The sequence below is a fragment of the Anopheles gambiae genome, chromosome 2 (genome assembly GCF_943734735.2).
Source record: "Anopheles gambiae chromosome 2, idAnoGambNW_F1_1, whole genome shotgun sequence".
NCBI classification, from domain to species: domain Eukaryota; kingdom Metazoa; phylum Arthropoda; class Insecta; order Diptera; family Culicidae; genus Anopheles; species Anopheles gambiae.
The window spans coordinates 102,356,233-102,377,243 of NC_064601.1; the positions used below are offsets into that span (position 1 = coordinate 102,356,233).

At 45.6% G+C, this 21,011-nt stretch overlaps 1 protein-coding gene and 1 long non-coding RNA gene across 2 annotated transcripts; both read left to right on the forward strand.

Moving 5' to 3' along the window:
* Positions 1-4,647: 4,647 nt before the first annotated feature.
* Positions 4,648-5,496, forward strand: LOC133391799 (uncharacterized). Its single transcript, XM_061648149.1, has 2 exons — positions 4,648-5,150; positions 5,219-5,496. The coding sequence occupies exons 1-2, from the start codon at positions 4,767-4,769 to the stop codon at positions 5,369-5,371; spliced, it is 537 nt and encodes a 178-aa protein (XP_061504133.1). The 5' UTR covers positions 4,648-4,766; the 3' UTR covers positions 5,372-5,496.
* Positions 5,497-7,540: 2,044 nt separating this feature from the next.
* Positions 7,541-10,632, forward strand: LOC133391779 (uncharacterized). Its single transcript, XR_009765248.1, has 4 exons — positions 7,541-7,647; positions 9,349-9,534; positions 9,695-10,215; positions 10,310-10,632. It is a non-coding gene; the product is annotated as an uncharacterized LOC133391779 (long non-coding RNA).
* Positions 10,633-21,011: the final 10,379 nt, after the last annotated feature.

The following is a 21,011-nucleotide window of genomic DNA, read 5'->3' on the forward strand; positions in this document are numbered from 1 at the left end:
AATTCTTGGAGTAGCAAACTTTGAATTTCAAAACCGAAACCAAACAAATGGAGCGGGATTCTGGTGAACTGACGTGGTCATGTTAATTTATTATCCTTAAAAGACGCGTTTTGCAACCGTCCTGGGGATTTGAAACATTTCATATTTCGGAAAGGAAAACATTAACATGAAATGAGAACGAGTTTACAGACAGGTTCGTCCTAGGATAATGTTTTTGCATGTGATCTATTTTTGACGGTTTGATGCTGATAAATTCTGAGAAATTGATAAACTGATACATTGTAATGCTAACCATACTTTTCTATGGCGCATGTTTGATTAATGAAAAAAAAAATGATAATAATAAATAAAGACATTTTTGCAATGAGCCACTTCAGCATATTTCATCCAAAAAAAGGGCTTCATAAAGTTTTAAATTGTTTATTCTTTCAATATATTTTACGCGACCAATTTCCACTTGATAACGCTGTCACGCGACAATGAGCCACACAAACATCGCAATACATAAAGAAGCAAACCACAAAAGCAAACAGTGTCAGTGTTAAACATCACCATTTAATGTTCGTGACACGATATGACGCGTGTTTTGAACAGCGTTTCAATGTTTTTTGTTTTGTTTGCTCGCTCGCACAACTCCACAACCCAGAATAATAAAGCCCGCTCTGCCGCTTGTTAATCCCATTTTCCACCAACGTGAAAATGTTCAATATTTTCTTTCCCACCCGTGCGCACGAAAGCGGCAAAGCTCCTGCTAGCCTCGGGGAGAAAATCGACCACACACACAAAGTGTTGTAGCTCAGGGCTGCAGGACGGGGAAAGAAAAATAAAATAACACAAAAAGGAACTTGTCGAAATGAATGAACTGGTGTATTTTATGAGCCGGAACTAATACGGAAATGGTTTGCATTTGAGAGTGGAGGGAGTGAGCCAGGGTCCAGGCGGTCACACAGCTAGCGAAGGCTTTGCTTTTCTTGCCGTTGCGTTTCATCCGGACGGAACTGGGACTGAGCTTTGTTTTATTTCACTCTCTTTGTGGAGGCGACAAGACTCATCTGGTACTGGTTTGGTCACCATTCTGATCGGAATTGGTAGGTTGGTTCAGTTTTCTAGTGTTGTGTCAATGAAGATAGAACGGATGAAACAATACAGTAGTTTTGAGATACTGTTATACAGGTAGATGAGCATAGGTACGGAGAGGATTTGAATATCGTTCGAACGATATAATATGTATGAAGCAGGTTTTAACTGGATACGAATTTCAGCTAAATACAAAAAATCAGTTTTATGTCAGTTGTGGTAACTTTTTATCGCTGGTGTTGAGATTGGAACATCTTCTTCTTAAAGGAATTTAGATCAAATCGCAAGTTTCGTTTCAAAACATATTCCAGTTGTAGAACCATGTTCTTCACACAAATTCTAGAGATGATGCCAACTACTGAAATATGTCTTGCATTTAAAAGGAATTTTCATTCGCTTCCTAAACTGATCCTGAATCTATGCCAATACTTGTACTGATCTCAAATCCCTACTGGCTCAGGAAATTGCTTCATAGTTTGCACTTCTCTGGTCGAGAATCTTTGAAAGAACCATCTACCCAACACTTCAATCAGGCCTTCATTCGAGTGACCGCTTAGGTCCTATACTCGTCTTACTCCGCCAATGCTTCTGGAGCCTAAAACCTTTGCCAAACCAGGAATCAGTCCCTTCTAAGCATGAGTGAAAGTGTTGGAACGAAGCGCAACAAATTGAGACGAACTCTTTGGTGAATTCTATGAACAAATCAGCATATTTAATTCCATTAATTTATGTAGCAAATAAAGAAATGGTTCTTCCTCTACTCGTATTATTCCGCCAATGCTTCTGGAGCCTAAAACCTTTTCCAAACCAGGAATCAGTCCCTTCTAAGCATGAGTGAAAGTGTTGGTACGAAGCGCAACAAATTGAGACGAACTCTTTGGTAAATTCTATGAAAAAATCAGCAAATTTATTCCCATTAACTTATGTAGCAAATAAAGCAACGGTTCTTAAGCTGTTCTTTGTTGTCTTTAAACACCAGGGGAACAAACGATTTTGTAGATGAATTCTATTATCAGTCCCTGGATTCATCAATCAATAGCAGGATTAAGAGCAAAGAAGGATCGGAATGCCCCTCCCAAAAATGAAGGTAATATTAAAGGCTGCCTGTTGGGGGTTTTTTTACGACATTCCTTTCTTTTACGAAATGTCATTAATCACGATTCGGCTTTTGGTTTCACGCTGCCTCCGGCAACTGACCTTGAAAGTTACACATTTTATTTGTGCGTCAAACAGAGCTGAGAGTCCTCTAGTACGATTTCCAAAGTATCAAAGCACTACCGATTTTTGTCTAGCAATCTATTCATGCTTGCTCCCATTTACGGAAGTTTTTCACAGGACCGTTCTTGTCATCTTTCCCTTTCCCCAAAACATTGAAGCTCGAGCTTCCATACCATACCGATAGTGTCGGCTTTACTCTGTTCCGAGAACACTTTGCCCATTTTTACTGCAGCAACAACACCTCGCCAGCTCACGTGTTGCTCCGAGCGGACGTGTTTTATCAAGAGCTTTTTGCCATGCTGCCAAGTGACTCTTCCGTTCGCTAGTAGCGCAACACGCCAACACGTTCAAGCGACATGCCAACACACCCCGTCAAGTGTGTGCAATATAGTCGAGCAAAACCATACTCTATGATCTAAAATTGCAAAACCTTTATACAGGAACAGGAACAACAACAAAAAAAGGCCCTAACAACATGCCAACGGGATATATCCTCAATAGTAGTTCGGTAGTACCGTAGTTGGCGTACCAGGAAGCTTTATTTTCGTTTGCGTTCGTATCTTAGCGCGAAAAGCTCTTCAGAGAGCAGCACTTGGAAAAATGCGGAGAACCCTGCTGGTATTGCGTTTCCGGAGCATGGTTCGCGACCAGGTTACCAGGGAAACAGCACCGTCAGTTGGTTGAGCCAGGCTCGCTTTGATCTTGCTTTGCGTACGTGCGTTTCCAACGGTGAAGCAACACGCGTGAGTCGGTCCTTGTTGTGTGCGCTTCTGGTGTTTCTTCAATGAAGCGCGGCAAAACACTGAATTGGGATAGTTGAGTTTCGTATTTGGGAATTGTGCATGCAATAGTCCTCGTGGATAAACGGCAGGGGAAAGTCGGAAAGTCACGAATGTACCATCGTGAGCTCGTGTACTGCCAGTTCATTGCGAGCGGAAGATGAACGCGTTTTTCGTTGCGCTTGCGCATTACGGGCACGAGCTCGGGATTTCATCTGCAACACACCACAACGTTCTGTCATCTGGCGGGAAAACGGTGCAACTACTTCCATTCACATTCCGACGGGTTGTTAGTGTAGTAAAATCGACCAACTGACCTACACACCTAGACCGGTGAATCTCACTGGGGAATGGGGTAGAGTTTTTTTTTTGCCTAACAATAAACCAACCCACGTTTACACACACACGCACGCGTCGTCTACAAACTCCTGAGTAGTTCCTTTGGAAGTGGAAAAAACAGCTCCAGCCCAAACGCGACGCGACCGCGACTTCTGGAACACCCAAAACCCGGCAATGTTGACGGATTTTGTCCGAAAGGGTGGCAGAAGGGAGAAGGTGGCATACTTGGGGAGTGAAAAATGGCTCGTTTATATTGATTTATTGCTGGCAAGTTTTCATACATACGGTTGCTTTCTAGTTTCCCCTGAGCCGCTCCCCAATGGCGATACCCCGTTCAGCAGTGATTTTGGACGCGATTTGTCTTCCAGCGCCTATATACCTGGCGCCTCGCCAAAGGGCACTCTCCCCACCGGGGAATACCTTTTTGCGTTCGGTTTGTCGGGCTAGAGGGAAGCGCGGCATTCGTCCGATTGGCAGTTGCGGGCAGTAGTAGAAGTAGTAGCAGTAGCAACCCTGCTAATGACATGCTGACAATGGAATTGAAAAGAAAATAAGCGTAGGGTTGTATTTTCCGAATCGAATTTGCGGTAATGATTCTATTTTCCCCGTGTCAAGTGGGCCGGTTGCGTTGGGATTTTGGTGGTGAGGCCGCCGCCGGTAGAGCGGATGTTGCATATTAAACGGCTATTCTACGAACAGGTAGGTGAGGTGATGATAGGAGCTGAGTGGAAAAAAATAGAGTTTTATTGGAGTTGGGAAACGGAAAAACAAAGCTTTATACCAAGCTAAAGATAAACTAATGGTTTTAGGTGACATGAAAATGTATTCAAATTCAAACAGTAGCGCAGAAATCAACAGATATTTATGATTTTTTTTACATCCACGACTTCTTGCTAACGGTTATTTTGAACAAGTGTAAAATCAACAGAGTTATTTCCGATTTACACCACTGGGTTCAATGTTGATAATAGTTTCTGCAAAACGGATCAGTAATTAATTTGGTCAAATGCCTATCTTATCCTTCTGCTAACAGTAAAAACCACAGAAAATGCACAAAATATACATTATTACAAGCTTTAGTATCAAATTCATGGTTTTAAATCAATTTTCCAATTGGAAACTGCGCAACTCAAAACTTCCCAGTGCTGAACCCACCGTCATAACCGGATGAAGAAAAAGAGCGAGATGCAGCGATTTGTACGTCAAAAACACTCGCCGGGTGTCAAGCGAACATTTTCGTTGCAGTAACCTTCGCCATTTTACGTTGGATTTCGCGCTGCGCATGTTAAATCTTACCGCCGCTTGTGCAAAGTGTTGCGTTTTCAGTTCAACTTGCATTATCGTACTTCCATCATGCCTCCACTCAAGAAACACAAACCATACCAGCTGCCATCCGATTTCGAGCCGCTTCTGGCACGGTTAGGGATAGAGTCAGCGCAGGACGGCGCGCACCATCGTGCAGCGTTTGCTCTCTTCGGGCGAAACATCACCTTCGAGGCGATGGAATGGAACCAATCGCACTACTATCTGCTTCGGAGCTGGTTTCGGGATGGGAGGAGTGGACGTGCGCCCACCCGCGGTCCGCTGCTCGGCATGAACGGTGCCGCTGCCAGACCGTTCCGTACGTTCACTACCATGCGGCCGAACTTGGAGAGTTCCTTGCCGCGATCGAACATGACGCCGTACCCGGTCGTGGTACCGTTCCAGCGCATGGAAGCACCGTTGCCCCAGGAAATTGTAAGTATGCCGCGCGCTCAATGTTTGTGCCTTGTCCTTATGTCGTCGTAAATGTTGCGCGTTTTTAGCTGAACGATCGCAATAAGCTGCTGGCGTACCATAAAGTCCACTGGAGGCAGGTGCGCCTGGATTGGACCCATCACCGGAAGCTTCACCTGGAGAACTTTGCGCCCAGTTTGGAGGCGATTGAGACGTACCGCGTACAGCCGACGAACGTTTAGTGTGCCGTTGCGATACTCTTGTAGTTGAATTCGAACTTTCCCTTTGGAATTACTCAATAAACGCAGAAACCGTTGCGTTGCGCCATTATGCTTCAACGTTCCTAATAGCTGCAACGCGACAAAAACGGCCTGTGCTTTTGTATGTTGTGATGAGAGAAAACAATTGCACTGAATGTTTACGTGCGCATAAATTACATCGTTTTTGATTAGTGTATCATCCGCACGGGTCCAGGCTACTTGTAAATGCACTCAGCTTTCCCTTCCTCCCAATTGATTAATGTCGCCCGTAATTAGTCACCAGTGCGTGTGTGTGTGCAATTGGGGATGTAGCATCGTTATTACACCACCACCGCAGGGCGATAGCTGTACCGGGCCGGATGATGCATTTGCTTGGCGCATGACCTACGATCCCTCCCGCAGGGCTGCTCCGTCAATCCGACCGTCCGGGTGGCGCGGTTTATCAATCGCCACGTAAATACTGCACCGGTGGAGCGATAAAAGGGCACCATACGCCAACGGGTCCAGTATTTATGTTTGCAAGTGCGCCAACTTTGACCCTCCGCCTCCCAGAACACGTGCACGGCACAGCATGATATGAAACCTCTAAGTTGGTGTGATAAAGGCACCACAACACGGTGGAGCCGTGCGATAAAACCCCAAAATGTTTGTGGCGATCGTGTTCGCAGCAGCAGCAGCAGCTTCGGCTGCACCACCCGGAAGGCTTAACTTTGATGCGGTGTTTGTCCGTGGTGTTTTGATCCGAGTTTTGGCAGGCATACGTGCTTAGTCCCTTGTAAACGATCATGGAGGATATCGTATCAGGTGTGTCCGTAGCATTAATGTAAGCGTGTGTCCGGTGTCAACATTATCAGTAACGGGTATCCATACAACACGGAATAGTACATTATAAGTCCATATCATTTAATCACCGGTAAAGCCGGCAGTGTAAAGCCGACCACAAAAATGACGTCCTGTGGCCTTGCTGCGGCTATTAACCGGCAAGGAATGAGCTTTGTTACTTGACACAAAACAGAAACAGAGGAAGGAAATCCCCTTCGCAGTAGCTGTTGCCTTCAAAGTAAGCCAATGGGCTTACTCGTTCATTTTCCCCCTCTGTAAAAGAACCAGTTTCCGGGGACGTTGAAAAGTATGCCGAAATGTTACTTATATTGCCCTGCTCTTCCTCTGCGATTGTTCCTTTCGCGTGCTTTTGCTGCGAAGCCGTACTGCTACATTCGCCCGGCCTCTTCATAAGCTCCTCCAGCACGACAGGAACATCTCAAACAAGGGAAAGGGTTGTTACACACTTTTGGTGTGTCCATAATATCTGTCCAGCTACACCGACGGAACAAACCGAAATTGTACACTACCTTCACGCAGGAGGACACTTTAGCCTCGGTTCCGTTTCGGTGGTCGTAATTACCGTCACGGAGTGCTTCCCGTTGAAGAGTTTTCCTTGAAAAGAGAAAGGAGAGAGAAAAAAAGAAGGGCTAAGAAAAGGTAGCAGGTAACACGGGAACGAACAGAAAAAGAAACAGCATCTTCCAGCAGTACGTCCACACGTACCCTCTACCCCATCTGGAAAACGGTAAGAGGATTAATGGTTTTGCTGGCTTCGGTGCTGTAGTAGACACAGGAATTTCTCGCTCGCTACCGCTCCCGAGGACAGTGCATGAATACTAAGGAGCCAATAATTTTCCCCACAATAATTGTACGCCTGAAGGAGTGTTGCTTTTTTTTCTCCTTGTGCTTCTCACAAACCACTCGGCCACTCCGGTTCTCGAAAGCAGATGAAATAATGGAACTATGGCGGTGCTTGCTGGCGGAGAGGCGCCCCATTCCCCAGTTTCGGTGAAAGGCAAAATTATCAAATCACCTATTTGCGTGGTTTTAACACGGAAACGCTGCCCGAAGTAGTGGTCCGGCAGGTCCGGCAGGCGAAAGGCTTAGTTGTGTGGTTACCTGTCCCTTCTCGGTTTGTTTTTAAGTACATAAAAGGTTCCGGTTGGGAAACTGGGGTTTGCTACGAAAGTGACTTTTTGCCACGCGTACGCGTCGAAGGTAGAAAAAGGATGCGCCTGGTAACGCTGGCAACGGGAAGCGAGAAGGCAATCTGGTTTGAAGATGAAAACGATGAAAAAGTAGTAACCACTGACAGGAGGAGAGCAGTTGAGGCAGGCACAGTAAGTCCGCAGCGTGTCCAGCTTAGCGAAGTGTTTGCATCAAATACCTCTGCAAAATGTAATTTGTAGCTGCCTCTTTTTCTTCTTCACCTGGTAAGCAAAGAAAGTGTAAAATAAGGATTAAATAGCAAAAATAGTCAAATGGTGGCATTACATCGCAAGCAAACTAATTTCTCTGCTGATCGTTTGTTTTGACAGCAAGCAACGATCAACAGCAGCAGCACTTGCCACCATCTGCCTCGGCCACAGTGGGGCATGACATTGGCTTATGATAGTCGTTAATTAAGGGCGCGCGCGCGGGTTCGCGGAAAATCCACCCGTAATGGAAAAGCTCTGAAGCAGCTTTGAAGCAAAACACGATGAGTGGTGCACTTTCCACTATGCCCTAGGGGGGGGTACCGTGTTTGGTCCGGGTTAGTGACGGGGAAGAGGTTAGCGGCAAAACAACGTACCTGGGCTGGTAAAAAGGGACAAACTTCTCCCCCTGCCGGAAGTGCACAGCACAGTGCAGGACGATGAAAAATTGTGTCCATTCTCGCCAGCCAGCCAGCCAGCTAGCCAGCCAGTGTAACACGTGTGTACAGGAGTGCACCAAGTACTCCTTTTTTTTCTCCTGTCCCGCTCGAGTGGACACCAATCCTCGTGAGTATGTCGTAAATATAAACTAATCCGGCAGTCGCTTTGCTGCACTACAAAACACACACACACACACCCGGACACAGGAAACAGTTGGAAAACGGTCGCTTTTTTTTGGCTAGGTTTAGAAAGTGGGGGTCGCACACCCATGGATGGGGACACAACGCAAAAAAAAGAGACGATTGCAGCTGTCGCTTGCCTGGAAGTTGCGCTGTTGCACCACTACTGTTGCTGGTGGCAAACAGTTTCTGCTTTTCTGAGTGGAAATTGTTAGCCACCAGCGGCCAAACAACGAACACAGTGCATAATTGCAAAACTATGTGTCCCCGCCGAGTGTTTTCGGCACGTTTTGTACGGATTTGGTCCTCCCCGCCTGCTAAGCTGATCAGCCACGTTGACCTTCCCACGCCACACGCGGTTCGAGTTTGGAGTGTCCGGAAGTTGGCTTTTGAAGTTTATCATCACGTGTATATGTGTGTGTTAGTGATGTGTAAAGTTAGCAAAAATCCGGAATCGACTCCGATCCGACTTCGATAAATTCCGAATCGGCACCGGAAGGTAGGTCCGTCCTGAATTATCCGGAGTCGTTCGGAATCGTTCGTAATCGTCCGGAATCGTCTGGAATCGCGTGGAGTCGTCCGGAGTCGTTCGGAGTCGTCCGGAGTCGTCCGGAGTCGTCCGGTGTCGTTCGGAGTCGTTCGGAGTCGTCCGGAGTCGGAGTCGTCCGGAGTCGTCCAGAGTCGTCCGGTGTCGTTCGGAGTCGTACGGAGTCGTTCAGAGTCTGAGTCGTCCAGAGTCGGCCTTCGAAACAAAGTCCTATATACGAAGTGCCTCCGGCCGAATCTGGACGACTCCGACTCCGGGCGGATCTAGTGGTTCCATTTTGCTGGAGTCGGCTAATCTGACTAATAATAGTCGGAGTCGGATCGGAATCGTGCGTGCGCTCCGAAGAGCACATCACTAGTGTGTGTGTGTGTCTGTTCGGTTGATGATTTGCTGTTTTCTGCTTGAGGTTAGGTTTTGTGGATAGTTTTAGGGAGTTTCCTTCGGCAAAACCGCAACAGATAACGAACGGTGCCCGACCGACGGTGTGTGGGGGACGAGCACCAGTAGCATCACTTTCTGACAGGTTCAATTTAATCTACATTCTATTTGCAGGGAATGAATTTTGAGCTGGCTGCAGATGATTTCCAGTAGAAGTTTGTCCTCGGAAGGATGCTCGGTGATGGAAGCACTACTCCCCGCGCTATTCGAAACAGGATGAGCACTGAGTTCCGGCCTGTCAACTGTTTGGCGGCGGATGACGGATGTTGGCAAAACAGGCCCCAAAATGCTTGCTGGCTCGTAAGTGGACAAATTTATACAATTTTAAAATGGCGGAAATACCGCCCCAAACACCCCGTCAATGGATATCAAGATGTTTGCCGGGCTCAATCGTCTCCTTTCGCTTGGTGCCTTTTGCTCGTAACCGACTCTTAATTTGAATAGTGTTTCCTGTTCTTAGAGCTGCCCGTCCGGTGAAGTATTTCGCACCAAAATCTGGCAAATCTCCAACCAGCGCCGAGCAGCACCAGTGCCCCCTCTCTCAGCAGTGCCCGCCGAGCAGCTTCACCGCTCGTTAACGGGAAGAATAAGATTATGTAAAACTATTTATTTCCTTAGCACCCGGCTCTTTTCGTGATATCCCTGTGCGGGAGAGTGCGGTGGTTGGAAAGTCGGAAATTTATCGTACCAAGATTGTGCAGCAGAAAAAAAAGAACGCGCTGCCCGAGAACTTTTGTGCACGTTTTGCACAAGCTCACGATGGACAACTTGAGTTGGACCCTCGCTTAGAAGCCGAGCCCAGGCACGGTGGGCAGCCAACTATTTTCTTTTAGTGAGCGATACTGACAAATTCCAGTGCCAGCAGTGCCAGCAGAGTGCGCACGCGGCCACATTAATAACAGGGGCACGGGCCGGGCATCACCAAACCCCCGGGGCCAAAAGCCATCGTGATTAAAACTTTGACACTGAGCTGAGAAAAAGGTAGGCGGGAGAGCCTTCAGGGGTGTCATCGGTCTGGTGCTCTCTCTCTCTCGCGGTTGCGGAAGCGATGCATTTCTTCCTTCTTTTTTTGCAGTCGACACTAAACTTCCGGATAATGGCCCCTGCCGACTCACAAGAACTTGGCACGGAAAAGGAAGAAAATCTCCTAAAGGATGACGATGGAAAAGAAAGGGGAAAAATCTGTGGTGCGAAACAACGCGCCGATACAAGACGGCCACCGGTTCGTGTTGGAGTTGATGAGTAAAGAAGAAAAAAAAACATGAAACCCGGCCGCGGCTCTCTCTCTCTCGGAAGTCAACTTAAGAAAGATTGAAAGTTTGTCTTCCGTAAGATCTGACCCAGTTCAGCTTGGTGCCGACTTTTACAATTGTTCCGTGGTACTCGGTGGATGGAAAAGCGCAAATTAAAAAAAAAAAGAAAAGAAACCCGTTTACCAACTAACTCATCTGGCGGTGGTGTTTGTGATGGGGAATGATAGGGATAGGGTGGGGGGGGGGGGGAAATAACCTAATGCCGGAATGAAAATCCCATCAAGATACTTTTAGCTTTGCCCACACACTACTTGCCCATCCAGGCGGAAGAGCAGCAGAATGTCAGTTCCCGGAAGCTTTTTTTGTTGTATTTTGCAATACGCAGATATTGCATTAAAACACACACAGAGGGACTGAGGGATGAGTGCAAACAAAAAAATCAGCCACCCGGACACGTAACAATTATGCAAAGCTCTGCAATTCAATTCCAAAGCAGACTGGCGGGGCCAAAATTTTATTTTCTCACTTAAAATTGTAAAGTTTGTGCAACGAAGATTTGCCCCCGCGGACGACGGCGGCCACCATCTGCTATAGGCGTTGCAAGACGGCGTGGTGACAAGAGTTTTATGCTGTGGTTTTGGCGACCAGGCAGCTCCTTGTCTCGCGCGAGTGGTTCTTTATTGTTAATTTTCTTGTTAAATTATTCATTAAACGGCAAGCCAGGAGGAGAGGGGGGACAGCTTATTGCAGGACTCGTTCCAGGTTACCACGGGGGGCAATTGTATATTGTTTTAGATACGCCATAATGCCGAATAAGCTTTCGGTGCCGCTGCTGCCGCAGGATAAAGCGTCCCGGGCTTGGGTGGCTTTTGTGTGTGAAAAGTGTTTTAACTTTGCACACAAAGAGCGGCACGTAACAATTTATGTTTCTTCGGGCACACACACAAGCACACACAAAACTTACGAGGAACATCAACATCGGGCCCTAATCCCCAAAATCGACTGTACACCGAAGTGGAGAACCAGAAGCTTTGCATACATTTTCCCAATTTCAATAACACGGTTCAAAAAGAGAGAGAGAGAGGAGGGTGGGGGAGAGATGGAGAGGGCGGAAAAGTTTTGGTACGCTGGTGCCACCATAACCTGTTCCTTTTAATTGGAAACTTTCGATGAAATAGGCAAACGCAACGCTGTCGGAACTCCTTTGGTTGGTGGGAATCTGTCCCTACCCCCGCCACCCCAGTCTCCTGCTGGCGGGCGGGAGCAAAAGTCAGCAGGATTAGTAATTTATACGCAGCTCTCTGAGACCGATAAATAAAATTTCCAATTAACAGTAACGCAGCAACGCACTGGCGCGGGTGAGCGAGTGAGACCGCACTTGATAAAGGAAGGAACCACCTGAAGGTGACATCATAAAGCAAACCGTAACAACGACCGTGGCCGACACCCCATCACTTTGCTCCAAACTGGCCCGGGATGGCACGGTCGGTACGGTTGCCTCACCCCCTGCCGGTACGCTAATTTATGCTGCACAAGTTTATTGTCCTTTTTGGTTTGGCGAGGGCGATGGCGATGGTGGCTTCGGGCCTATCTGCTGTGTCCTGCAAAGTGTCGTAGCTTTCGCTTCTTTTTTGTTGTGCGCTTTTCTTTTACGACTCATACTTTTTATTTTCCAAATCTCTTCTTCTCGTTTTAGATGGGCCGCGCACGCGGAAGCGGACCAAGGAAAATCTCTTAATTTATTTGAAGCCGGTACCTACGAGGTGGTGCGTAAAATGATATCCTCCTCCCTCCCACGCACACTTTGTTTCGCGACGGCAGTCGAGTGTGGATGATTGTGTGTGTGTGTGTGTGTGTACTTTTCCTTCGGACGCCGCATTGGGCCTTAAAATGACGAATATTGAAGGCGCATAGCGTAGCAGCGCTATGCAGTAGAGCGATCGTCCGGCGGCAAATGATGCTGCGGAGACGGCATTTTGGCGTGCTGTTAAATTTATTGTTCTCTTTGGCATATTTTTTACGCCCACCACCATCAGCATTTTGGGGTGGCGATGAGGTGGCAAAGTCGGGAGTGTTTTTTTCCGTTGTTGCTTATTTGTGCGTATTTGTTCGACGTGTTACACGGTTGTCAGTTCCCGTTCACGGACACGGACGTTGTCCAAGCGGCTTTGATGGGCAGCTCCTCGTGCGCGGGATGTTTGTTTGTTTGTATGTGTGTGTTGTTTGGGAGAAACAATTTAATCGTATTTGCATAAAAGTTCGTCCCATCACAGTTGACTTCACACTCTCTCTCCTGCGTTATGTGGTGGGGGCTGTGTGCAGAAAATTGTTCTTGTTTTTCGACTCGCCTGCAAAGTGTGTGACGAATATTTCTGCAAATTGATTTTGGAAGGCACGAGAAAGTTGACCGGAGTACTTCTGGCCGGCCGTTAATGAGTTCGTGGAAGAGTCAATTATGACTGTCGGCACAATTTTCGGCTCATTGCAATTGTTTTTTTTTTGACTGTGATTTCCCAGCGGGTGGAAGTCTTATTGCGAAAGCGGACTGTTCGAGCGGAACGATGGCTCGATGACGTCAGGACAACAAATAGATGATTGTTTTGTTTCGTTCGGAGCGATGTTTAAAGTTAATATTTATTGGAAAGGATTTTTGTTTCTCAGTAAGAGGCATTTTATACACACGTGATGTCCTTACAGGGTTTTACAAGAGTTCTCACAGCTGAGGGACATTTTATTGGCGCTTTCTTGTGGGAAATGAACCTAATGTAATAGGAATTGGACTTAAACCCAATAGGAATTTTGCAGGAGCCTGTTCAAAAGGGGGCCATAGAGTCCAATTTCCATCCTATGAAGTTTCACAACCAATAAGAAAGAGTCAAGGAAGTGTCCCACAACTATGAAAACCCCAGGAAAACCCTGTAAAGCTCTTCCAGTTGCTGTTGATTTGTTTTTGTAATAATTAATGTGCTTTATTGCAGTTACAAACGCCTAAAAGCATCTTCTGTCCTGCTGGCTGGCATACCCTCTAAACTCATTACGGTGAGACGGCAAACGAATTTCCCATCCTACCACCACCGCACCAGCAAGACGACGAGTGTGGCCGCCGTGTGAACGCTTGCAAATCTTCCCCAAGTGTGTGGCGCGCGTGCGAAAGTGAAGTACCATCAAGAGGTACCGAGAAAATTGCATTATCACCTCACCACTCTCGTAAAGGACCGCCGTGTAATGAGTTGGCATTAGGTGGGACGATTTAATCGTCCCGACGAAAAAAAAAAAGAGACAGAGGCACACCTCACTCTCGACACCTAATGTCGCGCATATAGAAAGATATGGTTGCGTGTGATGGTGTTTGTCCCTTTTTACGTTGTTGTTATTGTTGTTGGTGAGGCAACGGGAAATTGCTGCGGGAGGCTGCTCAGTTGTGGAAGCGTTTTAATGCGTGCGTGCGTGCTTGCGGAGTTAATTGTGTTTAATTAAATTCCACTTTATTTGTACTGCGCCGCTAAATGAATTACCACGGCCTAGGCCCGGCTGTATTTTTTTGTTTGTTTGACAAGTGAAAATGTGATACAGGAGGGAAGGGGTCGTCGAAAATGTCCTTTCGAGAGGAAAATAAAAACACTGCTCCAGCTTCCATGGGGTTATATTGCGGTCGGGGAGCAGCACTAGTAATGCGGACAGTACGTGCCTGTAATACTCGGACGAACCGATTGATTGGTTTATGGGGAATTGTGTTTTTTTTATTATTGTCATTGCCTATCATACCGATGCGTATTAATTGAATTATGAAATGGCCAACGAAATATCCATACCAATTAGCAGTAAACTTTTGTGTGGTAAAGTGGTTTTTTTTTCGTCTCGTTTGCTGCATGTTTTGTGTGTGCGTGTGTTGCACGCGCACGATTGAATTGTTTGACCCGCTCGTTCCGATAATTAAATCAAAGCTAACAAACAATCAAGCTGCTGTTTGCACGCGGCCCGGTGTGCCATTCCAGCTCCACCTGATGGGGGCTACATTTTCTTTGATTAGTTTGGGCCGTTTTAATTATGGGAAAAGTTTGCCGCCCTTTTGCATATGCTTGGTGCTGGGGGAAGAAGTTTTTCGATTTGTGATTAATTTTTAATCCTGTCCAACCAGCAAATGGTTTCCGTTTTTACCTACCCCAAAAGTAAAATAATGAAAAGCTCATGTCATACGAACGAGGTTCTGATCGTGCTCAATTTATGCCTTCTGTTTTGCAGCTCTGTCACGCAAGCTTGTCCCGGTGGGAGAGAGAGAGAGAGCAGCACGATTCATCCTTTTCATGTCAAACGCAAAAGGAACGGGCAACGGGAAAAGAAACTCAATAAGAAAGGAATGTCATCGCGTGGACCACGCACAAAGGCACAAACCGGGTAAGTGGGATGGATTGTAAAGCGTGCGGAACGCGCTTTCGCACACCGTTTACAATTCGCTTTCCTCGGTCCTCTCTCCAGCAGGCGATGTCAAGCTCTATGATAGCTTCATTAGCAGCGAATGAAAAAGACGTCGGTGTGGACGCGGTGGCGGCAGGACCACCGCGGTGCTGATCCAAGAAGCATTTCAACGTTCGTTACCATGGCACGGCACCGGCGTGTGTGCGGCCGAAGCTGGGGTAAGTTTTTAATGAAATCTATTAGTGGTATTTGGACAATTTTTACGCGCTCGAACGCCGTTGACAGGGTCCTTGGCGCTTACCGTGCCCGTTTGCGGGGGCGAACGGTTTGATCAATATAGTCTCGGGGCTTACCTTTAACCTGAGAGGTAACAACTCGCTCCAATACCGCGGCGAAAAGAAAAGAATAAGTGGTCGCGTGCTTACTGTCCCCTCCTGGCTTTTAATAGCGAGGCGAAAGGGTTGAGAGATGCAAACTAATTAACATTTCAAGCTGTCGCTTAACGACGACAGCGGCCGCCGGATTTGGCAGGTAGTTGCTGCGCGCGCGGAATGCTGGTTGACTAATTTGAATTTATCCTTTGCGGAAAAAAAAATGCTTGGAAACACAGATGGAGTGAGGGTTGGTTGGCATATTTTAGCTGTTGCAAAGGGTTTGCAGCGAAGAAAATAAACAGTGCGCGCGGGATTATCCGTTGTTGTTTGTATGATAACCTTTAGCTGATGGAGAACGTTTCTACGGGATACTCTACGAGCTGCTGCGAGCGGATTAGGATTGTTGTGCGTTAGCGAGAAAAGCAATATAAACGGGAAAGGTCATGCTGGTTTTCCGTGGATTAACCTTTCGTCTTTTATTCATCTTTTAAACCTTTATTTTTAAATTGTAGCTCTATAGTTTTATCTGTACATTTACATGATTGGTTGTTGTGCTATAAATTTTAAATTGTTTGGTTTTCATTATTTTTGTCTGAGTTTTATCTCTTATCGTACATTTTAACAAAATTGTGTCATATTTTACTTATCCAATTAAAAACACACGAATACGTTTCATTTAAATTTATCCTTTTTTTTATCCAGTCAGTAGTTTCACAATTATAATATGCTGCTTCGCTTTAAGTCAGCGTCGACGTTGGCCGCTTTAATGCTACAAAACATCGGCCAACCCCCCACAACGGTACGATGATATGAGGACGATAAACCCTTTTCGCCCATTCTGCCCGCCATTCCTACACACCCACACGCTGTGTTACGCTCCTCCTTTCAACGTGGAAAGTTTATAAAATTGTCACCGAACCATTGTCATGCCAAAACACGCTAGTTGACATTCACCACAATTACTCGAAATGTCAAACCCTCAAGCGTAGTGGGTGGGTGGTTTGTTGGCGATGGTGGTTACACATGTTTAAAGACGCTTAACGCAATGCTCGATGCGCTCGTTTCGCTTCAAAGGAGCATACCATTTACCTCCCACCCCCATTCACAGTGTACATCGTTAATGGTGCAGCGTAAAAATCTCGAAATAAAAAGCCTTAATTTGTGTAATAATATTCATGAGGGGCCCGGTGCGCTCTGTTCGCACTTGCTTTCTTGCTTGGATCTTATGACACGGGCTTCGACGGTTGTGGTGGAAATGCCGCTGCTCGGTCGAACCTGCTTTAAGCCATCAACGTATGGTTGGGCGGTGCAGTCCGAGGAGTGAGTGAGAGAGAGAGAGAGAGGCTGCCAAAACAAGCGGGGAAAAACAACTTTGCTGACGATGGAAAGTTTAACGATTTTCCACTCTCCTCTCCCGGTGAATGAGGTCTTTCCTTTTGCCTCCCGTGCGAGATGCATTTTGTTTTGCGTGGGTGGGTTTTCGGTTTGTTTGTTCTGTGAAGATCAATATCTGGGGGAAAAAGTGGTGTGTTGTGCATTATTTCTCATCACGTGGCGATGAAAATTGCAATAAATCTGATTTGATGGCACTGTTTTGCGTTGTAGCGTTGAAGTGTGTGTGCGAAACCATTAAACCGCCTTTCGCCGAAACAGGTACGGGACGAAGGTGACAGCAAACACACATGCCGGTGTGATGAGTGATAATGTGCAAGCTTTCCCGAAGTGCGGTGTACAGTATTTAGGCGGATGCGTCAGCAAACACGCATTGTTCTTCTGTGCTTTTGCGACAAAGCATGTTTAAAATTTTCGGTACAGTATCGCACTATGTCTAATTTTAATAGACCGCTCGAAGTAACTACTAGAAATTTCATGAGATTTTGAAATGTTTCTGATTGGATCTTGTTGCAATTCCTGTTTAAACGGATTTGTTTATCTACTGTAAAGTATGCTATTGAGCAGTGTAGAATTGTAAAAAGATTTTTTTCTGCTGAAAATGGATTTCAACATCACCGCTTGTATGTAATAGTGCTGAACAAACCTAAATATCATCCACATTATATAAATTATGAACACATTTTCCAATAGTTTTCTACCATGTTATCGGATCTATAATCAAGTTTAAATCATACTGCAAATTGGTTTTAATTCCAGCCAAGTGCTGATCAATAACTTTTAGGAGCGGTTCAAATCGGAATGCACAGCACATACGTTTTGAATACTTATTATTTGCCTAGTGTTAATCGATCGAAGATACCAAGTGTAGACTATTTCATCAACTAAATTGCATCAACTAATAATAACTAAATTGATACATTCATCATTCATTGCTTAGTATGATGCTCATTTCAATGAATTGTTTATCACAGCCACACGTTTATCTTAGCACGAATCGGTACACCACAGCCCATCGGAAAGATTTGCCTCGTAACGAATCTAGTCGGGCTGATCGTCATATGAAATTGGATTTGAACAGCACATATTGCATAAATAGAGCTTCTGCTTTGGCCGTCGTTAAAGATTTGTGGAGGCATAAAGTCTTCTGGTCAATCTGGTTTTATTCCTACGTATTATAGGTTTTCTAAGGGGTTCTCATACTTTTGGGACTCTTTCTTGACTCTTTCTAACGAGAAATAAACATCGTGTGATGGGAATTAGTGGGCCGGACGACTCTGGATGACTCTGGCCCACTCCGACTCCCGACGACACCTATTCCTGACGACTCCGATTTAGGACGGAACTAGTGGTTCCGACTTAGCTGGAGTCGGAATCGGACTAACAATAATCGGAGTAGGATCGGAGCCGTAGGTGCGCTCCTGTTTCCTGGATTGGACTCTATAGCACCCTGTTTGGACAATTCCAATTCAGTAATTTCCGAGGTGATATTTCCCGCAAGAAAGAAACAAGCAAATCTCCCAAAATTGAGAGAAACCCTGAAAACCCCTGTATATACATAGCATTACCTACATTGCTTAAAGTAGTATCTTACCTTATATATATATTCTTATATTCGAAACTCAGGACTCTTTTAAGAAACTAAAAATAGCAAACACAATTTTATTTTAAAACATTAATCATTCGTTTCTTGTCGTTTTACCACAAACATCTTCCGAGAAACAATGACCCCATTATCCCGCTTCATTGTTTATTGAAGAACAGTGATTTTACATTTAATTTACCTTGCGATTCATTCTCCCGAGCGGTCCTTTTGATTGGCAGGCGTTTAGCAGAAAAAAAACAGTTGTAAAACCTTGTTCGCTTCTCTTTAACCTCGCCCGTCAATGCGCCAGCTTTGTGGATCATTATTCATCCTGATTGGCATTAGCGTCAGCCCCTTACCCGAAAATGAACTGCATTCGCGTATGCGTACTGCGTAGTGTTTGAAAATGTTACATTTTTCTTTCTGGGTTTTGCTTTCGTTCGTAATGGGAATTTCACTCGAATTGCAAAGTAAATGGCTCGGAATGAAATGCAACTCACTGTGTGGCGTGTCGAGGGGGTAAGGATTCGCTGATTGGAAATGTTCGTGGAACCATGGCTGGAATATGGTTAAGTGCAAGCGGGCATTATTCCCATGCTTTCCAGCTTCTTTCTCGTCCTTTTGCGAACGCTTGGGAGTGAAAGTGGAGCAACCACAACACACAAACTCATCTAAATTTTGAAAGCTCTAATGCATGAAATTTAATCCCCCAAACACAGGCACATGGGAACATAGAACTGAATAATGTGAAACCGTGAGGTCTCCCACTCCTTTTCACCTTTCCCGCAGGACTACGGATTCGTTTTATGTCAAACTCATTTTACATCACAATGGATGCATATTATTGTTTGTTTCAGCAGAAATAAATCAAACGAAAGCAAAAGTGATCTCGAGCCAGCTCCACTTAAAGTGCCTTTTATTGCACGGTGATCAAAATTTCTCCCCGCTGGGTGCTTTTTCTCGTACAATAAAATCTCTGTCTCTCTGTCACTCGCTTTCGGGCTTGTGTTTTCTGTTTCGTTTTTTTTACGCTGCCAGAGAACTGCATACATTCCCACCAACAAGCACCACAGTGAATGAACATAATCGTTAAACTTAATTCAGCAATAAAGGAAAATTGAATTTCTCCTATTGCTGCGCGCACACATACCTTTGTCGGAACTGCTCGGGGTCGGTTTGCAGGCGACGGTAGCATGTGGGGAGTTGCAGTGACAGTTTACATGCTTATCGAAAGCTTCCCCCCCCCCATTTGGGGATATACTCCACCCCCCGGTGCTGGAGGTAGTAGTAAGCTTACACCGGCGGCAACCAGGTGGTCGAATGGTTGAATGGTAATTTGATGGGTGATTGTGGATTCTTCCCTCCCTATACACACCGGGCGATAGTGGTGGTGGTGGTGTACACCGTCCCAGACAGAGAAGTCAATCCCAGTTGCGTCTGGGTCGTTCGCTCGCCTTTCGCACGCCGGCGTTCGTCGATGTTCCTTTGATAAAAGTCGTTTGAACAATATTCTTATGATGTTCAAACGCTTCACGCTCGTGCGCCAGTAGCACTGGGTCCTGTCAATTGATTTCTCATAAAGATGCAATCAATTTTATTGCACGTGTGTGGATGGTGCTGATGGTGACAGGGCGCAATGGAGTGCGATCCGTTTGTCACCGACTGACTGTAGCTCGGCGTCGGGCTCATCATCGTCATCATGCGTACCCGAGCAGAGTACACGTGACGGTATGGAAATCAATTCAATCGATCGATCGAACGATTTGGGATTCTCCATTTCAAGTAACAGAGCCCGTCAGAGCTCGCATTAATCGATATTCACCCGCCAGGACAATCGATACACGCGCGGGCCACATCAACCGCAGACGAAACATGGAAGATAAATAGACATTACAGCATCTTCGATTGCTCCGCCGTCCGATACAAAGCGGCCCTAATCAAAGCAACTACAACCCTGGGAGTGAGCTAAGGGAAGGTTGCTGGGGGAACAGACCGAAAGAAAACACAGTTCAGTCCTAGGGTTAATGAATCCTTAGATGGTGAAGGTTTATTGAACTAGCTGGAATTGGCAATGTATCGGGAATGGTGCAGTGCTGTTTTGTTTTGATTAATTTAATTTGAACTCAATGCGAAGTTGCGGGCATCAGCCAGTGGCGTGAACTTAGGGCAGAAGGGCAAAGGAAATGTTTACCGAAGCGGTATGTTTAGTTTAAGAAGCTCGGTACAAATTGCGAGGAGGTGCCGATAGCAAGCGGATGCATACCTTTTTTTTTAACCAATTTTATGTTTCATAGCAGTAAGATGCGGGAAGTTAGTTTGGAATCTTCAATTTGATCGAGTTTAAATTTTATCCATTGTTGTAAACTTCGTCAAAAGTTAGGCTAATCACATCAATTGCTATTCCTCTGCAGTTTTCAAAACGATTTGGTCCAATTTATGGTAACCTGTAGCATCGATGGCATTACCACCCTTTTCTCGCAAAATAAGCAATATAGCAACATAGGAAAGTAATCTTCTCTTCATGAAATTAGATTCTTGAGGCTCATGTTATGTAAACATTCTGAAGTGTATCGCCTTATTTTTACCAGGCCTCTCTCTCTCAAATCCACAGCACGAAAGTATTGCAAATTGCATCATTCTTTGAATTTGTTCGTTTCAATTCCCCAATGTTCAATTATAAGCTATCTCGATGATATCTAACAACTGTAAATCAACTTGTCCTGAATGGCGTTGATTACTGGATCACATCGCAGAATT